We start from the raw sequence: 20,259 nt of genomic DNA, 5'->3' as shown, positions 1-20,259 counted from the left end.
TACAAAGTTTTTTTTTTCTTTTTAATTTCGCTAAATTTCGTAGCCATTTTCTATAAATATTTTAATGTTTTTGATTCTACTTTCTGGTATTGGTACAACAGCTTTTCTCATGCCCATGAGCTTTTAACTCGCCATGAGTTGCGTAACTTGCTGCTGATAAATCAGTTAATGATGTTGGATAGACAGCCATTTTCTCCGTTGTAATGTTGTTCAGGATATGTACACTGGGAAGTAAGGGCCCACATATGCTGTTTTGGTTTGGAGGTGATGCAGTCATTGGCAGAACATATTTACCAACATGTTTGGGTCGGGCCATGTATAAAGGGTTGGACTTTTCAAGAATGGACTGGCTAAAAAAAACTCAGACGAACACTGTTTTACAATGTAAGTAAAAATATAGTTTCTGTAAATGTAAACCTGCAGAGATATTGAACTCTGCTCATTGAACTGTATGCATTGGGTTGGCATACCTCCGTCCCAGAGGGACAGTCCCTTATTTGGCAGCTCAACCCGCAGTCCCTCATTTGTGCGGGAAAGTCCCGCTCTGCACTGACAGCCAGAAAAAGAAACAAAGTTTCTAAGCCCAGAACAGCCGCAGCAGAAGAAAAGATACTTTTGTAACAATTTTGAGATAAGCAAATAAGTAATTGTAACAATATAAGATAACAGGTCCCCTGGGAAAAGTTTGACTCACAGCTTAAAGAGCAATTCCCCTTCATTAGCAAAACTGTAATAACTGGAAAAAAAACACAAAGATTTTCATACATTCAAAACCTGCCAAATTTTGTAAAATGAACATGGTAATAAGGGGTGGCCACAAAAATGGATGTGGTCAAAAATTTTTTGCTGTGTTACGCGTGCCAACTTTTTTGTCCCTCTTTTCATTTCCAAAATGTTGGGAGGTATGGTTTGGTTCATGTAGTAGGGACCATCTTGCTTCAAGTCAGAACAACCATATAAATCAAATGTTAGTGAAACAATGTCTAGGTGATTATTATTCGGAAACCGGTTAACTAGGTAGTTCCAAAATACAGGAATCTTCCATAGCGTTCTGTTTTCAGCACAATTGCAGTGTTCTTTTTCTCTGTCATAAAAAAAGTACCTTTTTAAACGTGCATAAATCCATGTTGCTGGTAAAACAATTCTATTGGGTTTTTTAATGTTGATTGTTTTTTTAGTAGCCTTAAAGTATAGTATTTCAAAGGGACACTTTATGCAGAAAGCCCCAGTTTTAACAGTTCCGGTTAATAGATACAGTTATGTGATCCATTATCCAGAGACTCATAATCCAGAGAGGTCCGAATTATGGAAAGGCCATCTCCCATAAACTCCATTTTATCCAAATAATCCAAATTTTTAAAAAGTATTTCCTTTTTCTCTGTAATAATAAAACAGTACATTGAACTTAGTCCAAACTAAGATTTATTTAATATTTACACTATATTTTTTAGTAGACATAAGGTAAGAAGATCCAAATTACGGAAAGATCCAGAAAACCACAGGTCCTGAATGATTAAAGGTCCCACACCTGTACCATATCTGCACTTCTGAATGCAAACATCTCTTACATAGAAGTACCTTTACATTACCAGGTACAACAGGATATATAAAATGTGCCTGGTAGGAAACTAGTAGGAACAATTATCAGAGGCCAAATTTAATTTAAAAAAACTACCCCTGGTCAGTTTTATCAGGAGCCAATTAACCTGCCTGTATGTTTTTGAAGAATGGAAGGAAACCAGAGTAACTAACCCATACAGACACAGGGTCAACATATACAAACTTTCAGATAGTGCCAAATGCTGAATCAAACTATCGGTTACTTGTTGCTATTATGTAATTCTGTATGTTCTTTGTATAAACCTCGCAAGGAAACTTCGGGCGACTTCGGAATAAGAAGCGACGCATGTTCCATGCCGCAGGCGACTTTTCATTATAGCCGGCGGAAGACAGTGGTAATGCATTTGGGGAAATTGCTCGCCACAAAGACGAGGCGATTAGGCGACTAAATCTCCCCAAATCGCCCCGTGTGACCTTACCCTTATACTTAATAACAATTTCCTCCTGCAGATGCACCATGTGTCCAGGGCCTAAACATTATAAAACAAAAAAAATAGCCACAGAAACAATTTACCAAGTTAGTTTTACCCTTAGTTGCAAAATGCCAGTCGTTTTTGTGTCTTTATTTTCACTGCCCCATAACTGCAAAGGGTTGTAATTTTCCTAGGACGTTGTTTGGAATCCGAGTCCATAAGCTGCTGAGCATCATTTTTTAAATTCCAGTTCATGTTGGGTTTGCAGAATAATTTGTTATTTATGATAGCTCTCATTATGACTGGCATGTGTCAGATTCTGGGCTGGAACTAGGGGTTGGGCAGCAGTGCCATCTGCTGAGGGAGGAAAATATATTTTCGTGAAAGTATGCAGGGCAGAACTGTTTCAGAGACTCATCATTGGGTCAGTTTCTTGTCTCTAAACTTTTCATGTTAGCAGCTCTGTGTGTGGGGGGAAATGGTGGTGTTGGACCGTGAAGTGGGTTGGGGGCACCACAAATCCCACTCTTGCGCTTAGTCTGGCTGTGGTCAGATTCCCAAAGAGAAACCATTAGTGATCCACAACCAGTAGCTTGTGAGCAGCATTTTGCTCCAAGTGACCACAAAGCAGGTGCTTATTTTTGAATTTCAGGCTTGGAGGCAAGTTTTTTTTTGCTCAAAGAAGTTTTATTAGAAAGAAAAATAACACAAGGAAATAAAACAAAAAGGCATAGGAGTACAATCAGGCATACAATTGACCATGCATTGTATAATAAACCTCGTAGAGATTACTGTGGCTGTGTCCCAAAGTTGCTGTTAATGATAATGTTAATGTGGCCACCCTGTGCTCAAACTAGGCTTAGTAACCCAGGAGTGGTTAATTACATTGGGTATTAAATTGCCATCCGAGGGAAGGGAGACGGTACAGTCCAAACTACTCATCCAAAGGCGCCATATTTGTATATATTTAAGCAGCTGGCCTTTCCTGTCAAGTGCTCTGCTCTTTCCATTGCTTTGGAGGCAAGTTTTGGTTGTATAAAAACCAGGTTCACTGCCAGAGCCTCAATGTAGTTTTACAATCCACATGGGGCTACCAAATGGGCAATCACAGCACTTAATTGGCACCCCAAGAACATTTTGCATGCTAGTGTTGCTCCCCAACTCCTTTTACTTCTGAATGTTGCTCACAGGTTCAAAAGGTTGGGGATCCCTGCATTAGACTGTATTTCTGGTGCACAGGAACAGGTAACTTAATTTGATTATTGCAGCAAATAAGGTGCAACATATGCTGGGGTAGAACAAATAACAAAAATACATCACAGGAGAATGTAGGACAAACTCTTGTGTGCAATAGTCCTAGGCCCTGGACACTGTGAGGTTTTACCGCGCGGAAACGCGGTGCGGGTTTAAAAAAAATATAGCCAACTTCTGCGTAAATACGCTAAACGGTTTCAAATATAGGCAATGGCACACTACGCTAGCTTATTTATGTGGAGGTCAGATTTTTTAAAACAGACCTCGCCAAAAAACCGAATGTTAGTCCGGGGCCCTAAAACACCAAAGTACCTTCTGTTACAAGAAGGGTTCCTCTTCATTATTGCAAGGTAAATTGACTTTTTGGCTCCTTGTAACCCCCCCCAACCACCCTGGTTCCCTTGTGAGGCTATAAGCCTTTGTATAAACACCCAGCTGCACAAGTTCTGACCTGCCCCCACTGAAAGCTCATGAGCCACAGTGTAACACTTTCCTATGCCTACATTGCCCATATATTTCACCTTAAAAATATTGGTATATACTATTGTATGAAAGAAATATAAAAAAAAGTCCAGGGGCAATGTCAGACCCCTCATTGGATGCAGCTGCAGAAACCCTTGCATTCTGTTCATTATGTAAATGATTGTTAATTAAAAAGAGCAGCTTAAGTCACAAAGGCTTAATAAGATAATGACTTTATCAGGAGGGGTCCAGTCCTGCTGTTGTCCCGAGAGGATTCACTTGCAAAACAATGCCCCCTGGACAGAATAAGCATCCTGCTTGTATTGCCATTCTCTGATTAGAGCCTAGAGTTGCTAAATTTTCATTTATTTTTTTTTACAATCTCAACTAATACTTTCAGCAAATGTATATACTTCTGTTTTGCAAGGACTCTGCATTTCTGTAGGTTGGCTAATACTGTGTGTTGTAAATCAAGCAGTGTAAAGTATATAACCATAGATATTTAGTGCAAAAATTATTCCTTCTTTGTATGGGTGAATGTATACTTACAGGTAGAGCTGTCATGTTTGTCTCTGTAAGGAATTATTCATAAAAACAGAGTCACCTGTCTTGGGTGCATTTGTGGTGGTCAGTTTCAAAATGTTTTTATTGCAGTTTTATTGTCCAAACCCAATGAAATATCAATAGCAGGTAATAATGCGGTAGTTCCATGTTTGGGGGGATTCATAGATTGCAACCTTTGTTTTGGGTGCCAAAGCTCCCTTGTCTGGATCTATTTGCTTAAAGACTCCCAATGATATTGGGCTATCAATATATTTAGCATTTTGACAGCTGTGATCCTGCATGACAACTGATCAGAATACCCTAACCCACCTGCAGTTACTTTACAGTGATTTGAATGGGAAATGCACTGCTTATGACAGACTCTGTGATATAAAACTGAATATTCCTCACTTAACCACTTTTGTGTCTTTCATAGGCAGTGAATGTCCCATTCATGTCTATGAGAGGAGCAGAGAAATTGTGTTTTTCTCCTTGAATGGATTGAGGCCACTGCCACATACAGGTATGGGATCTGTTATCTGGAAACCGGTCATCCAGAAAGGTCCGAATTACAGAAAGGCCATCTCCCATAGACTCCATTTTATCCAAATAATCCAAATTTTTATAAATGTATTCCTTTACAAAAATTATTTTTCTCTGTACTTGATCCAAACTAAGATCCTTAATTTAAATCCTTATTGGAAGCAAAGCCAGCCTATTCGGTTTATTTAATGTTACATGATTTTATAGTAAGGTTAAGGTTTGAAGCTCCAAACTATGGAAACATCTGTTATCCGGCAAACCCCAGGTCCCATGTTTGTACAAGTTTTTGATGTTATTCCTTCAAAGCTGAGAGAGATCTTTGGATCTCTCTGTGCCCATTCGGGATTTATGTGTTTTTAGAATGTACCAATGAAGTATGTTATATTTGAAGATTCATGCTGATTTGTTTGCAAAAGGATATGGTATTTTCTCAATTAGATGTAGTGCCAAAGAGGAACTAGATTGATCCGCATCGTTTGGTGAGCATATTCCCTCAATCTTTTCCTCTCGACATTTACTTTGTTTTGAACTGAAAGCTGACCATTTAGCCAGATCTGCCAAGTTAACTGGAGCTGACTATTTCTGTGCTGGTTCTAGGTATACATTGTGTTGCCCAAACATTGCACAGAACTGATAAGGATGAATAATTAGAGCACATAGAATTGGGTGCTGCTCAGGGACCACAGGAGCAATCATGAGCCCACCACAATGTGTAGAAAAGCCATCCTATAAACATCTCCAATTGTAGGTTCGGTTCATGTTAGCCCCACAAACACAATTTGACCTGTATGAAGCCACCATAAAGGGAAATTATTGATGTTACTGGTACAAAGTGATTGATGTTGCTCTTGGACCTGACTACAATCACCAGGGTGCCGCATCCACTGTAAGCGTAGAGCAAGAGTAGGCGTGATATAATGCATTGGCCACCGGGCATTCTAGAACAGTGATCCCCAACCAGTAGCTCGTGAGCAACATGTTGCTCTCCAACCCCTTGGATGTTGCTCCCAGTGGCCTCAAAGCAGGAGCTTATTTTTGAATTCCAGGCTTGGAAGGAAGTTTCGGTTGCATAAAAACCAGGAGCACTGCCAAACAGACCCTCAATGTACGTTGACATTCTACATATTGGCTACCAAATGGCCAATCACAGCACTTATTTGGCACCTCAAGAACATTTTTAATGCTTGCGTTGCTCCTCAACCGCTTTTACTTCTGAATGTTGCTCACGGGTTCAAAAGGTTGGAGATCCCTGTTCTAGAACAAGGATCCCCAACCTCTTGAACCCGTGAGCAACATTCAGATGGGGAGCAAAACTAGCATGAAAAATGTTCCTGGGATGCCAAATACGGGCTGTGATTAGCCGTTTGGTAGCCCCTATGTGGACTGTAAACCTACACGAGGTTTGGCAGTACATGTGGTTTTTATGCAACAAAAACTTGCCTCCAAATCAGTAATTCAAAACTAAGCACTTGGTGTGAGGCCACTGGGAGTGACATCCAAGGGGTTGGAGAACAAAATGTTGCTCATGAACTACTGGTTGGGTATCACTACACTAGCGTAAATCAATATGGAGAGCATTTACTTGAATATAAATAAAATCGGAATATGATGTTGTTAGAATGTTTGTTTTCATGCTGGACTATTGCTGGATTTCATTTATTTTCCCTGGTGATTTTGTAGTAGAACATGTAGATGCCCAACTTTTTTTTTTTTTTTACTTTAGAGAAGTAAGCATGGTTTATGTTACACAATCCCTGACTCTCTGTCCATACACAGACCACAGATGGCAGTAGTAGGTTATATTTCAGCCTCTGTTTGTCTGTTTCTATCGGAGGTGTAAGGTTTCCTTGGAGTTTTGTGCCTGTCTGTATGAATTGTCTCACTCTGCTGCCTGCTGCTTTGCCTGATGGCTCTGTGGTTCCATTATTCTGTCATGGCATCCCCTCGGACAGTTGTATTCACAGAGTGGCCACTTGGGACCCTCTCGATGTTGTTGAACTACAGTATTGCTCATAGGATCCCCGCCACTTATTCTTATATGCCTGAATACTAATAAACTTAAGTTGGATATAGATGGGCAAATTGTATCTGCATCTTTAGACCTAGTCATCAGCTTAAAGGGATTCTGTCATGATTTTTATGAGTTTTTATGTAGTTTTTATTTCAAAATTACACTGTACACCTCAAATAATTCACTCTACAATATATCATTTCATTCCTGAACCAGCAAGTGTATTTTTTCAGTTGTAATATTGGTGTGTAGGCAGCCATCTGAGGTCATATTTGCCTGGTCATGTGCTTTCAGAAAGAGCCAGCACAGATGGAACTGCTTTCTGGCAGGCTGTTGTTTCTCCTACTCAATGTAACTGAATGTGTTTCAGTGGGACCTGGATTTTACTATTGAGTGCTGTTCTTATATCTACCAGGCAGCTGTTATCTTGTGTTAGGGAGCTGCTATCTGGTTACCTTTCGATTGTTCTGTCGTTAGGCTGCTGGGGGTGATATCACTCCAACTTGCAGTACAGCAGTAAAGAGTGACTGAAGTTTATCAGAGCACAAGTCACATGACTGGGGGCAGCTGGGATACTGACAATATGTCTAGCCCCATGTCCAATTTCAAAATTAAATCTAACAAAATCTGTTTGCTCTTTTGAGAAACGGATTTCAGTGCAGAATTCTGCTGGAGCAGCACTATTAACTGGTGTGTTTTGAAAAAAAAAAACAGTATCCCTTTAACTGCCTGTGTATAGAGTTCTCTATACCTAGACCTGATCCATGACCCACACATGCATTGATATAACTGCTACCAGCCCCACTGCAGAATTCTCATTTCCATTAACCCTAATAGCTAATGGTATCATTTGCTTTTAAGGTGACATATACAGAGGTATGATATTGAGCTGTGGTTTTCTTTCGTACTAGTCAGTCCAATCTGAGCTCATATCTTGATCCATTTTTTCCCATGTGGTACAGGTCTACGGGCATGGATACACATGCATTTTCCGGCACAGAAACGCAGCTCAGGTTTTAAAAAAGCCGACCACCACGTAAATAAGCTAACCTAGTGTGCCATTGCCTAAGATTGAAACTTGCATGTGTCCAGCCCCTAAACATTCATCTTGATGTAAAGATGCTGTAACCAAATGCACTGGAGCACACTGCAACTTGAATACTGAGCCTGAAACCTCCATCTGTGCCTATACCTAAAAGCAACTAATGTACAAACAGAATGTTGCTGCTTCATATAAGAACTATTTCAGTGATTCAATTAATCATGTCTCTTAATGAGTTAATGGTTTTTACAGCTGCTGCTGGAGAAACGGTGTCTGTATTGATCCAGCACAGTGCCAATCACACTGACCTGATACCCTGATTGATTGACTATTTGTGAGTACAGCTGTTCCTGTGACTTTCTTATTTATTTAGTTTTTATATTTTCTGGTAAGCACAGTAAAACAGTTGAAACTTTCGGGACTTAGTGAGCAGAAAACATTTCTTTGAAAATATTCTGTAAATGTGCAACATTCTACAGCTTGGACTTGATCATGTGTCACTAGTAAGTACAGCTGTAGCTGCATTGATAGAGATACATTGCCTTGAAAAATATCCAGAACATCCATTCTCTCATACTACTGATTCCTACACTAATATTATTAGGGATGCACTGAATCCCAGATTCAGTTTGAAATTTAGCCAAAATGGGAGCCTTTTTTTAGTTGGATTCAGATTTAGCAAAATACAAGATGGCTGAACCACATCTGAACTCTATACAAAAGTAAAAATTTGCAGTGATCGGTTGATGTGTGCATGCATTTCGGCATTTTCTGGCAATGCCAAAGGTTCAGCTTCAGATCACTGTATTTTGCAACAAGGGGTACTTTATTTATTATAATACACAAGTTTCAGTGAGTCATGTGACAGAAATGACATCACTACTCACCGTTTATAACTGATGACGTCAGTACTCACCGTTTAAAAGGATATAATTAACAAGATAGTCATGGCTTTTGTGTATTTTATAATAATATTAGAGGTCAGCTTGGTGTTTGTGTCAAAACCTCTCTCATTGGTGACTTAAACCTCTATGGGTATATTTTAAAGGTAGATATAAATTCTGTGTTTTGTTACCTAATTGAAGGACTTGGAATGCCTTGCTCATTGGCGAGTGATGTTATGAAGTCAAATGATGCATTTGACAAATAGTACAGTCTATGTATGCAGAAAGTGGAGACTTAATACGGCCAATTAATAATAATAATAATAATAATCATTTGAGAGTTTATAAAATGATTACATTTAGAAATATATGTGGGACAAACATATTTTTACATTAGAAAACCTTACAAACTTGAAGGAGTAAACCTTTAAAATGAGTGATTGTAAAATTGATGAGACTATTCTAAGCACTTTTGTCATTTACATTCATTATTTATTTTCTTTTTATTCCAAGATATCAAGGGATACATGGGCTGTTAATATGAATGACTTTTGTTCCAACAGCACCACCTGCTGGTCAGTTTCTAACCAGTCTGACCACAAGTAGTCAAGGAAGTTGTCAGGAGAAAGAAAGAGGCTGCTCTGATGTTCTTCTGCTTAGGAAAAATGTGAGAAAGGTTTCTATTTTATTTCTTAAGCAGAAGAACATCAGAGCAGCCTCTTTATTTCTCCTGACAAGTTCCTTGACTACTTGGTTGTTAGACTAGTCAGAAACTGACCAGCGGGTGGTGCTGTTGGAATAAACTTCATTCATATTAACAGCACACCTTAATATCTTTGAATAAAAAGAAAATAAACAATGAATGTAAATGGCAAAAGTGCTTAGAATAGCACTCACATCAATTTTACATTCACTTGTTTTAAAGGTTTACTTATCCTTTAACTGCAAATGTAATAATATCATTATTTGCAAAAAAGTCTAGTTCTAGTCACAATAAATATCATGCTGGGTGTGAGAGCCTTCTCTGAGGTACAAGCTGTTAATTTGTGACAAATCTTAGAATAAAGTCATTTGCTGCTGCTTTGCACTACTGTGGTTTTGCTTTCTTTGGGTACTAATTAAATGATAAACCAAAGAGAATTTGAAATCTCCGTGGTGATTAAGGCACATGTGAGAGTCACTCAGTGGGATTCCATTCCTGGAAAACCATCAATCATTTTCCCTGTGCTAGGAAACCAATCCATCATTGAGAGGTGAGTATGAGCTGTTGCTCAAAGAGGCAATGAAACAATGCCTTATTTTCATGCTAACGTCACATTATGCTACTGTGAATGGAAAGGATGTGTTGGGCTACTGGAAAAAGTTGATTTCCTTGACATCAGCAAAAAGAAGGTTTAGGTTAGGGGTATGTATGGAACTGGAGTATGTACGGAAATGGGTATGTAGCTTTCATTTGGAGTAGGTACTGAACTGGGTATGTAGCACTGTAACAATCTAAGGAAAAGAATGAAACGCCACCAAAAAGTGCTAAAAAACTGCATTTCAGGCAGTTGCCAAAATTGGACAACTCTGTGTGATGAAAGAAGAAAATGGCATAAGAAAAAAAGAGAGGAACTTGGGAAGAGAGAGTAGAAGTGTATAAACAATCACATATAGGATAAAAGTGAAGGCACATTAGGGCAGAGACACACGTGGAGACACACGCGCCGGCTAGACTTTAAATCGCCGGCGGAATGGCAATCGGAGCGCTTCGTTTCCCCGAAGTTTCCTTGTAACGGACTAAACCCAGCACAGACCACCATCTCCCGAATGTAATTAAAGGCTCTATGTTTGCCCAGGAGCAGATCTTATCATGTATGGCCACCTTAATTAAGATTGATTTGCAACTTCCCACAATTCTGCATCTGAAATTATTCAATATTTTAAAGGTGCCCTGTATCACTTTGCAGATTATTTTTGCCAAACCCAATAAATAGAAGTTTGCCATGAACATGCTGACCTGTGTGCATGTAGCTTTACATCTGGGACAAATGTCTGTCATTAAGACAAACACAAGGCTTATCAGAGGCGTGTAGCTGCGGGGTTTCTCTGGATAAAGCTGGCCAGACATACGGAGATTGCCAAACGAGCAGATCTTTCTGGCTTATCCGATCGTTGGGCCCTAGGGCACCTTTAAAATATTCATTCGAATACTGGTGGTCAGATCAAGAACCGCAGTAAACAATCATAGAATTGTGTGTGGCCAATTCATTTCCAATCTTGACTACTAGAAGTTTCTAAATATTTGCCATTTGTATTGACGGGAATACTTAGTTTTAGGCTGGCACCAATCCGAACCAAGTAGTACCAGCCTGCAACTAAGTATTAAGTAACTAAGTATTCCTGTGCAAACTCCCCTTGCAGAAGGTCTGGGGCACGTGTGCATCCGAACCCACCGTTATTTTCGGCAAGCTTATATGGACATCCACTGAACTGATTATTCTATTTTTTTTTACATTTGTGTTGACAGTCAACAGTTGTGCCAGTGTGCTACAACAACTAATACAAAAGGTTAAGAGGGCCCTGCCCAAAAGATCTTGCAATCTAAAGGTTTGTGGCTAAAAACCAATTACACATTTTCTTATTTGACATTATATTTCTATGATGGCGTAGGAGACCCAAACTGATGTTGATGTTTTGTAGCTTTTCTTGCTGAGTAAATGTTATGAGTATGTTTGACTCTCCCTCACTTGCACAAACAAACATAAGCAAATCAATAGGAATCACTTGGTTATATTGTGGTAGAATTGTACGCCCTACTTATAATTAAGGTTTCCCTAAACCTTATAGGACCTAAATGCTCTGCTGGTAGCAAAACTGCTGCCATTGTTGCATTTTTTTAAAAAAAATCTGATGCTTTTTTGGGGTTGTATTTTTGGTTAAAGCTAATAACAATGAAAACACAGAGCAGTCATTAATCCTTCTCCATTTTATAACAGAGAACTTATAGATCCGACCTCTCCATTGGGATCCAAGGGCCTTTTGTATTAGGTTTTAATTTGATTAACCCTTTTTATGCAGGCCTATCCACCAACACAAGCACAATCTTTAAATGTTTAAATAGTGTAGCTTGCATAAATAATGATTTCTGCTATTGATCAGTGCGCTGGTTACAAAAGAACTAGCAGCTATTATGTGGGTAATCTCATTTGCCCTACATTTATCCATTAAGAATGTAAGGTTTTTCTGTCAATGTAACGAGTTCTGTACAGTTTTTTAAAATCTTGTTTCCAAATCTAATTTGAAATGCTTGTGATTTTCTCTTTCTGCACTGATTGAAATATTGTGCATTTCTTCAATAGGTAGTAACTTAATACAAAGAGTCCTTATTGATTGATTAGCAAGACAGTTCAGAGTTAAGGGGGGGGACAAAGAGGCAAGTGGTGTCCATCTGATCAGCCTAAGGGCCTTACAGACAATATCGTATGATTTCTAAGTTCATATGGATAGCTGAATTGCATTGAAATGTATGTATGGTCCAGTATCCTGAACACATCTGAGCATAAGGGTGGCCATACACGAGCAGATAAAGACTGCCGATATCAGTCTTTTAGACAGATTTGACAGTTTATATGGGTCTTTCAGATCAATATCAGGCAGGTTTGATTTTTTTGGCTTCGAGGACTGCATCGGCTAGTGCTCATCCCTTTGACGCCCATTACCTTCTCTGTAATCCGATCGTCTGACCCTAGGGCCGAAGGATTGGATTAACACAATATCGCCCTACCTTTGGTGGGCATTTCGATTTAAGATCCGCTTGTTTGGGGACCTTGCCAAATGAGCAGCCACCTTAAGTGAGATTGAGTTGCAGCTTCCCACAATTCTGCATCTGCCAATGCCCCCATTACCCACAACTAAGGATGAGGATTTCATTTTTTCAGGCTGACATACAGTCCCATGTGATTGCAGGGTGGTCTGTTGAAATAGACCCTGTTTGTGCTATACTTAATCATATAACTATACTGCCCTGGCTTTACCTAGGCATGGATTGCCAAACATTCAGTGGCAAATGAATGTGTATTCTGATCAGCTCAAAGGTGAGCATACATGTGCAGATGAAGTTATCTGTGTGTATGCTGTCCCACCAATTTTCAACGATACCCAAGCACTATGGATATTGTTTCAGCGATCGGACATGTTGTCAGCCAGTACATGGTGAGATGAGAAAGTGATGGAGAGCACCTTCTGTTCCCAAACATGAACGCTTTGAACAATAGAAAGGTGTACACACTCCCATCTGTTCGGCCTGAGGGCTATTTATGACCATCATTAGGGTCGCTTCAGCTAGATCAAACAAATTCTGGCCTTTTATAGAGTGGTCATTTTATGGAGTAATTAGCTACCTTGCTAGTGCCGAGGATGCAACCTATGTGAAAAAAATGACTACCCTGCAAATGCTTAGGGGCACATTTACTAAACTTGAGTGAAGGATTAGAATAAAAAAAAACTTCGAATTTCGAAGTTTTTTTTGGCTACGTCGACCATCGAATTGGCTACTTCGACCTTCGAACGATTTGAACTAAAAATCTTTAGACTATTCGGCCATTCGATAGTCGAAGTACTGTCTCTTTAAAAAAAACTTCGACCACCTACTTCGCCACCTAAAACCTACCGAGCATCAATGTTAGCCTATGGGGAAGGTTCCTAAAGGCTTTCCTAGCTTTTTTTGATCGAAGGAAAATCGTTCGATTGATGGATTAAAATCCTTCAAATCGTTCGATTCGAAGGATTTAATCGTTCGATCGAACGATTATTCCTTTGTTCGATCGAACGAATATCGCTAAATCCTTCGATTTCGATATTCGAAGTCGAAGGATTTAACTTTGAGGGTCGAATATCGAGGGTTAATTAACCCTCGATATTCGACCATTAGAAAATGTGCCCCTTATTGTCATAACTTCGACCACCTACTTCGCCACCTAAAACCTACCGAGCATCAATGTTAGCCTATGGGGAAGGTTCCTAAAGGCTTTCCTAGCTTTTTTTGATCGAAGGAAAATCGTTCGATCGAACGATTATTCCTTTGATCGTTCGATCGAACGAATATTGCTAAATCCTTCGATTTCGATATTCGAAGTCGAAGGATTTAACTTTGAGGGTCGAATATCGAGGGTTAATTAACCCTCGATATTCGACCATTAGTAAATGTGCCCCTTATTGTCATAAAGTTTCAGGAATTCACCAACTGCCTCTTCCTCTGTTTGTGCCCCTTTCACAATTTTTATTTAGTTACATGGTGGAAAAGCTGGCAGTTTGACCAAGGCTTATGGCACATGGGTCAGTTAAAGTTTTGCAACAAAATCTTCATTGTGTGTGGTGATGGGCTGATTCTATGCATGTCATTGTACACACAGGGACAGGCAGGCGACAGAGGGAGTTTTCTCCGCTGATGTGTAAAAATTATGTGCCATTAGCCATAAGAGCTGCTAAAACAAATTTCAGGTGGAGCTTCTAAATGGAGGCAATTCATTATATCATTGCATCAATTATAAAGTACATTTTTAGTTGAAGGAAAGCATTTTGCCAATTTGAATGGCAAACAGATCTTTAACATTTTAGGATGAAGGTAACATTTTAACTTTTAGTATGTTATACACTAGATAGACCTGTTCTAAGCAGTTTTTCAGTTGATCTTTATTATTTGTGGTTCTCAAACTATTAGGCTATGACCAAACCAGGCTTAGTCTCGGCCTGCGGATAAATGCATGCCTCACTTCAGCCGCTGTGCTCAGATCAACGTATCCATTGCGTCGGCCTGGACGCAGGCACATGTGGATTTTGGAGCTGAAATCTGCAGGCTGATTGGGAACGTAAGTTATACAAATGTGAGTATATATAGAATATATTCGGTGCATTTTGATGATCTTTCCACTGTATACGGTGGGCCTGGGTGCACACGCCCCAGACCTTCAGCAAAGGGAGCAGACACCAAGAAACATCAGAAGAGGCTGGCACTGGTCTGAACCCACAAAGTAGTAGTAGTGCCGGAGTCAGATTGTAAAAGGTTAATAAGCTTACATTTTATTTTCGTTAATTAAGAACCAAAGCCGAACGCGTTTTGCGTCTATCACTTGGTCATAGGCTAGCCTCTTCTGATGTTTCCTGGGGAATGTAAATTGCCTTGCAAGGAAACTTCGGAGAACTTACTAAAAAGAAGCACTGCATATGTTTTCCCACTGGCAATTTACTGAAGAGCAGTATTTGTTTATTCCATTATGTTCTCTAGATCTCACACTTGAAACAGTGTAGCAGAAGTCTGTTCTCCTCCGGTTTTGTTAATCAGCTGGCTTCTTCTACATTTTTTTCAGGAGTCGGTAAGGGCGAGATCACACGTGGCTTTTTTTTACGTTGCATTTTTAAAAACGTGCAGCCGAGCGTAAATATGCATAAAATGAAGCCCTATTTAAAATAATGGAATATGCACGATAGCAAATCCCACGGGGCACTTGCTAGCCAACATCCTCCATGCAACGCCAGTATTTGCATTTTTCAGCAGAAACGCAAATACACCAAGGAAACACCATATTATTGAACTCTATGGTTTGGAAATACACTTTGCTGAAATATTTTCAAGGTGGCGGCCAAACTGTCGTGAGATGGATTTCGCAAATATACATACCTGCGGTGTTGTATGCTGGTGACGTAATTACGTTGCGTATTGATGATCAGTACGACTACATATTGCATGGAAATCGCTTTTCCGATTGGCTTTTTTTCACAAAGGTTTGCTAAAACTCTTTACTTTACTCTTTACCTTTACTACCTGTTTGGAAACTTTGTTTATTATTGTTGCTGAGGAACCCATTAATGTTTTGTATCACTTTAATTTCCTTACGGATATTATTGTTCTCAAATGTTAACAATCAGAACTGCACCCGTACATATTCAGTGGTAAGTACTTATTGATAGATGTTACAGCTGGCTCTCGCACACCCAAAGTATATTATGCGATGTCTGGTGCTCTATGGTAGAGGTTCAGCCACCTCACAAAATGTTCAAGCAAAAATTATCAAGCTTGACAAAGGGGCGTGACCCCGAAACGTTGTTCACTTCCACAATAAACGTGCAAGGGGTTCCTTGCTTGCAGCAGCCTGTGTGCCTTGGATATTTTTTGCAAGTACCTATTGATGCCTGTGTGGGTTCTTGCCACCAGTCTGAACTTCGTGTCTCCCTGAAACTGAAAACGTACCCCTCTATGAAAATTACCAGCTAAAGTAATTTATGTTTGCCCCATAGTTATATGTTTCAGGTTACGGGGACACCTTACTTCAGTGGGTTTAGATTTTCTTTTAACTTTTACACCAAGAGAGACACAGTAAGGTCAAAGCAACTTGCAGCTGCCCGGGTATTGTTGAGCTACAACTCTCAAATTCTCTCCCAGTGATTTTTTGGTGTATATACGGCAAAACAAAGCCAACCTGAGTGTTTAGCTGCGACTGGGTGGTCTTGATATAATATCTGCATCAGTTTAATTTTCGGGCAGAGGCATGAAAACATTTGGATGTGCTACTTTGGTCCCACAGGAGACAGCTCATGTATCTGATAAGCCTGCTTGGTTTTACCATGCAGAACCACAGCCATCTGTGTCTGCAGACAGACATATGTACAATAAGGGAAGAGTTTTATATTTCTCTTCTGAGCAGCTCCTCAACAGTTGCTCCAGCTGTGATATAGTCTGGCGTTCTGTCACTGCTGGAAAACTGTCTTGATTCTGTCTTTCTGTTATAATAATAGTAATAATGTGACCAATGGCCTATGGAAATAACATGGGTTTATTCTTTTCTTACATGCCACTTCAATTTTCAGTTTGATTTGCATGTTTTTCATTTCTGTATGGATTGAGTTGGGTTTAGTGGTGGGATACAGTTTGGTTCAGTGTGTATGGGTGTGGGAGAGAGTTGATATATTTTTTTGCCACTGACTTAAAGGTAAAGGGGTAACTTATCTTTAAACTAATGTTAACTGTAATGTAAGACTGTGATATATGTGGCCAAGCATGTAAAGATCTGCTTGTTTGGTGAGGTTGCACAGATGCAGTCCTTGTTTTTAAAACCAATCATATCTGAGCGATTTTCAAACAGATCCTCTTGTACTATACACGGGTCGATAAACCAACTCGGCCCAAATTGGCAGCTTTTATTGGCCCATGCATGGGCACCTTAAAAAAACTTTTTGCAGTCGGTTTTCATTTTCTTTGTATTCTTATCAACCACTCTCCTGAGGGCTTGAATAGAATGAGCATATAAAAATAGTAACAATAGAATTTTATTGGATAGCGATATTTTCTTTTAGTTTCAGAGTCCATGGGAAAGTAGTAGAGGTATGGGATCTGTTATCCGGAAACCCATTATCCAGAAAACTCCGAATTACGGAATGGCCGCCTCCCATAGACTCATTTTATCCAAATAATCCAAATTATAAAGAATAATATCCTTTTTTCTCTGTCATAATAAAACAATATATTGTACTTGATCCAAACAAATATATAATTAATCCTTATTGGAAGCAAAACCAGCCTATTGGGTTTATTTAGTGTTTCTTTAATAAATGTTTATTTAATATTTAATTTTCTAGTAAACTTAAGGTATGAAGATGCAAATTTCGGACAGATCCGTTATCTGGAAAACCCCAGGCCCCAAGCATTCTGGATAACAGTTCTCATACACGTAGAACAGTGATCCCCAACCAATGGCTACTGAGTAACATGTTGCTCACCAACTCCTTGGACGTTGCACCCAGTGGCCTCAAAGCAGGTGCTTATTTTTTAATTCCTGATTTGGAAGCAAGTTTTAGTTGCATAAAAACATATGTACTGCCAACCAGAGTCTCCTTTTAGACTACACCTTGAGACAGCAGCTTCCAAATAGCCAAATATCTTTATTTGGCACCCCATGAACTTTTTGTCATGCTTGTGTTGCTCCCCAACTATTTTTACAATTGAATGTGGCTCAGGGGTAAAAAAGGTTGAGGACCCCTGCCGTTAGGGTTCCCTGCCGTTAGTGGTTGCCTGCCGTTAGGGTTGCCACCTTTTCTGGAAAAAAATCCTGGCCTTTCTATATATTTATCTTTTTCCCCTATTGGGATCAACCATCGTTTTTTACCGGACAGGCCTGTAAAATACCGGCCCGGTGGCAACCCTACCTGCCGTAAAAGAAGGCAGCGAATAGTTCAAAAAACCATAACAAATAAAGACCAGGTGATAAGTTGCTCAGAATAGGACATTCTATATCAGGGGTGTCCAACCTCTTGGCTTCCCTGGGCCACATTGGAAAAAGAAAAATTGTCTGGGGCCACACATGAAATACACAAACACTTTTGATTTGTAAAATTAAAGAAAATACACAGAAAAGAACTACAATTACCAGTTGGATAACCAGATGGAGCTATACACTGGAATATGGGACACCTGGATATTAAACAGACTTATTATTATATTATTATGACGTTTCTTCTGGAACTGAACGTTTCAAGCTGAGCCTCATTCATATCCATCCTGGGCCGCATGTGGCCCTCGCTTCGCAGGTTGGACACCCCTGTTCTATATCATACTTAAAGAGTAACATCCACTGTGAACTGAGTTTGCTAAATAATCTATGGCTCTGGTTTTCTTCTTGAAATGTTTTCTGCTGAGCTGCCTACATTTTAGAATCAAGACACTGTCTAATGAGAGTGGGGTTTACCCTGCTGCTTTTTGTTCACCACCTTAAAATATTAAGGTGCATTACAAATAATAGCCCATGGTTTGATGTGCCGGAACGCAGACTTCTAGCTGAATGCTTATCCAACTCTGGCAAAGACTTGAGGTTTTAATGCTGAGCATAAAAAAAAGTCTTAGGTGCAGTAATTGCTAAAACTGTAAAGTGGGCACGTGCTAGAGGGTTAATCTCACCCCCCTCTGTGTAATTAGCATATGTTCCCATTCACTGGGGGGCTGTGTTAGCAGGCTGGCGTGTGTCAGGGTCACAAGTGCTACAGATGTGTGGGTGGAGTTGGGAGTGTGCCTGAGGTGACAGGCCTAAACTCACAATGTAAAGGGATATGCTTGGCTCCGGATCACAGCACGCACTGTTCCTGCCCTTGTAGCAGCCAAAATGATGTTAGGTAAGAAAGATGACTCATGAGCCATGCAACGAGTTTCTGCTTCACAACCTGAATCCACATTTTACCCTTAATCCCAAAACTTTAATGCAATGCTGTCTTGGGTCATTTTGCGGCCCTGCATCCCATTGACAACTGAAGGCTGGCAGGGGGTACTGACAGTTGCTTAATGGCGTGCTTTCATGGTAATGCAGAGGTACTGGATTATTAATGGAATATCTGCTTACCTTGCACATGTAGATTTCTTGCAGAGAGGTTCACTAGCAACCAGTCATTTTGCTAACTGCTGTAGACATTCATTTTTCTAACTGCTGGTTGCTATGGGTTGCTCTCCTGTTTTAATAACATTACCATTTGAATTTGATAATAGTCTTCATAAAGAGACTTTTTGTTTTGTATGTTGCGGTTTATGGCTAGAAAAGAACCTTTAAGGGGTGTTTCACCTTTAACGTTTTGTATGTTATAGAATGGCTAATTTGAAGCAATTTTTCAGTTGGCTTTCATTTTTTTCTTTTTTAATTATTTATGAATGTTTCTGACTCATATAAAAAATGAATGCTCTGTAAGACTACACATTTATTGTTATTGCTAGATTATATTACTCCTCTTTCTGTTAAGGCCATCTCCTGTTCATATTCATACCAATGCATGGTTGCTAGGGTAATTTGGACTCTAGCAACCGGAATGCTGAAATTGGAAACTGGAGAGCTGCTGAATATAAAGCTAAATAACTCAAAACACAAATGATAAAAAATGAAAACCAAATACAGATTGTCTCAAAATATCACTCATACCAAAAGTTAATTTAAAGGTGAACAAACCCTTTAAAACTGCAATCCTATTCTAAGCCTAGCACCAGAAGGAGAATGATTTCCCCACGTAAGGTGGAATGTAATTAAAAGTCGCAAGCATTATTTAAAATGGTGTCTTTGCGAATGTTTAGCACTGCTTGCAATGTAAAATCAGTTGCTGGTGAATATTAAATTGCGCTTTTTGCTAAGAAAAGGTTTAGCGTTAACACCTGCTCTGGAGTTTCGTTTTGTCGCTAAAAAGACTTTGTGCTTGTGAAATTTAATTAAATACATTACTTTGCGAGGAAGTCATTGAGGTGTTTAATCAGTCAAAAAGGACGCAAACATGGTCGCTAACATTCGAATGCGTCTTGTCTTTTTTTGTGCTAATGAAACACATTACATTCCCCCAGTAGTGTCTTTGCAAAGCCAATTATTGCTATTGTCTATGGTGACAAGTAGCTGTCGTCCACGATTATTTATGCAACAAATTTCCCGATGAGGTGCGTCTCCATTGGAAATAACGGAAATCACAGGCGGTAAACATATCGCAAAGTTG

The 20,259-nt window shown here is 39.5% G+C and overlaps 1 protein-coding gene across 12 annotated transcripts in view; it reads left to right on the top strand.

Annotated features, from left to right (window-relative positions):
• nr6a1.L (nuclear receptor subfamily 6 group A member 1 L homeolog) overlaps nucleotides 1–20,259 on the top strand; it is a 169,325-nt gene that overhangs the window by 9,420 nt on the left and 139,646 nt on the right. For 3 of the 12 annotated variants that reach the window (XM_041572495.1, XM_041572494.1, XM_041572493.1), the window contains exon 2: nucleotides 4,729–4,815. The exons of 5 other annotated variants lie outside the window; for them this stretch is intronic. In XM_041572495.1, the coding sequence (XP_041428429.1) occupies nucleotides 4,729–4,815 (87 nt within the window). Of the gene's footprint in view, nucleotides 1–4,728; nucleotides 4,816–18,181; nucleotides 18,913–20,259 lie in introns of those variants that run through there. 4 more of the 12 variants (XM_041572500.1, XM_018229564.2, XM_018229563.2 and 1 more) reach the window with 2 other exon arrangements.

The sequence above is a fragment of the Xenopus laevis genome, chromosome 8L, assembly GCF_017654675.1.
Source record: "Xenopus laevis strain J_2021 chromosome 8L, Xenopus_laevis_v10.1, whole genome shotgun sequence".
Classification (NCBI taxonomy): domain Eukaryota; kingdom Metazoa; phylum Chordata; class Amphibia; order Anura; family Pipidae; genus Xenopus; species Xenopus laevis.
The sequence above is the reverse complement of the archived record's forward strand: the minus strand, read 5'-3'. Positions and strand labels throughout refer to the sequence as shown.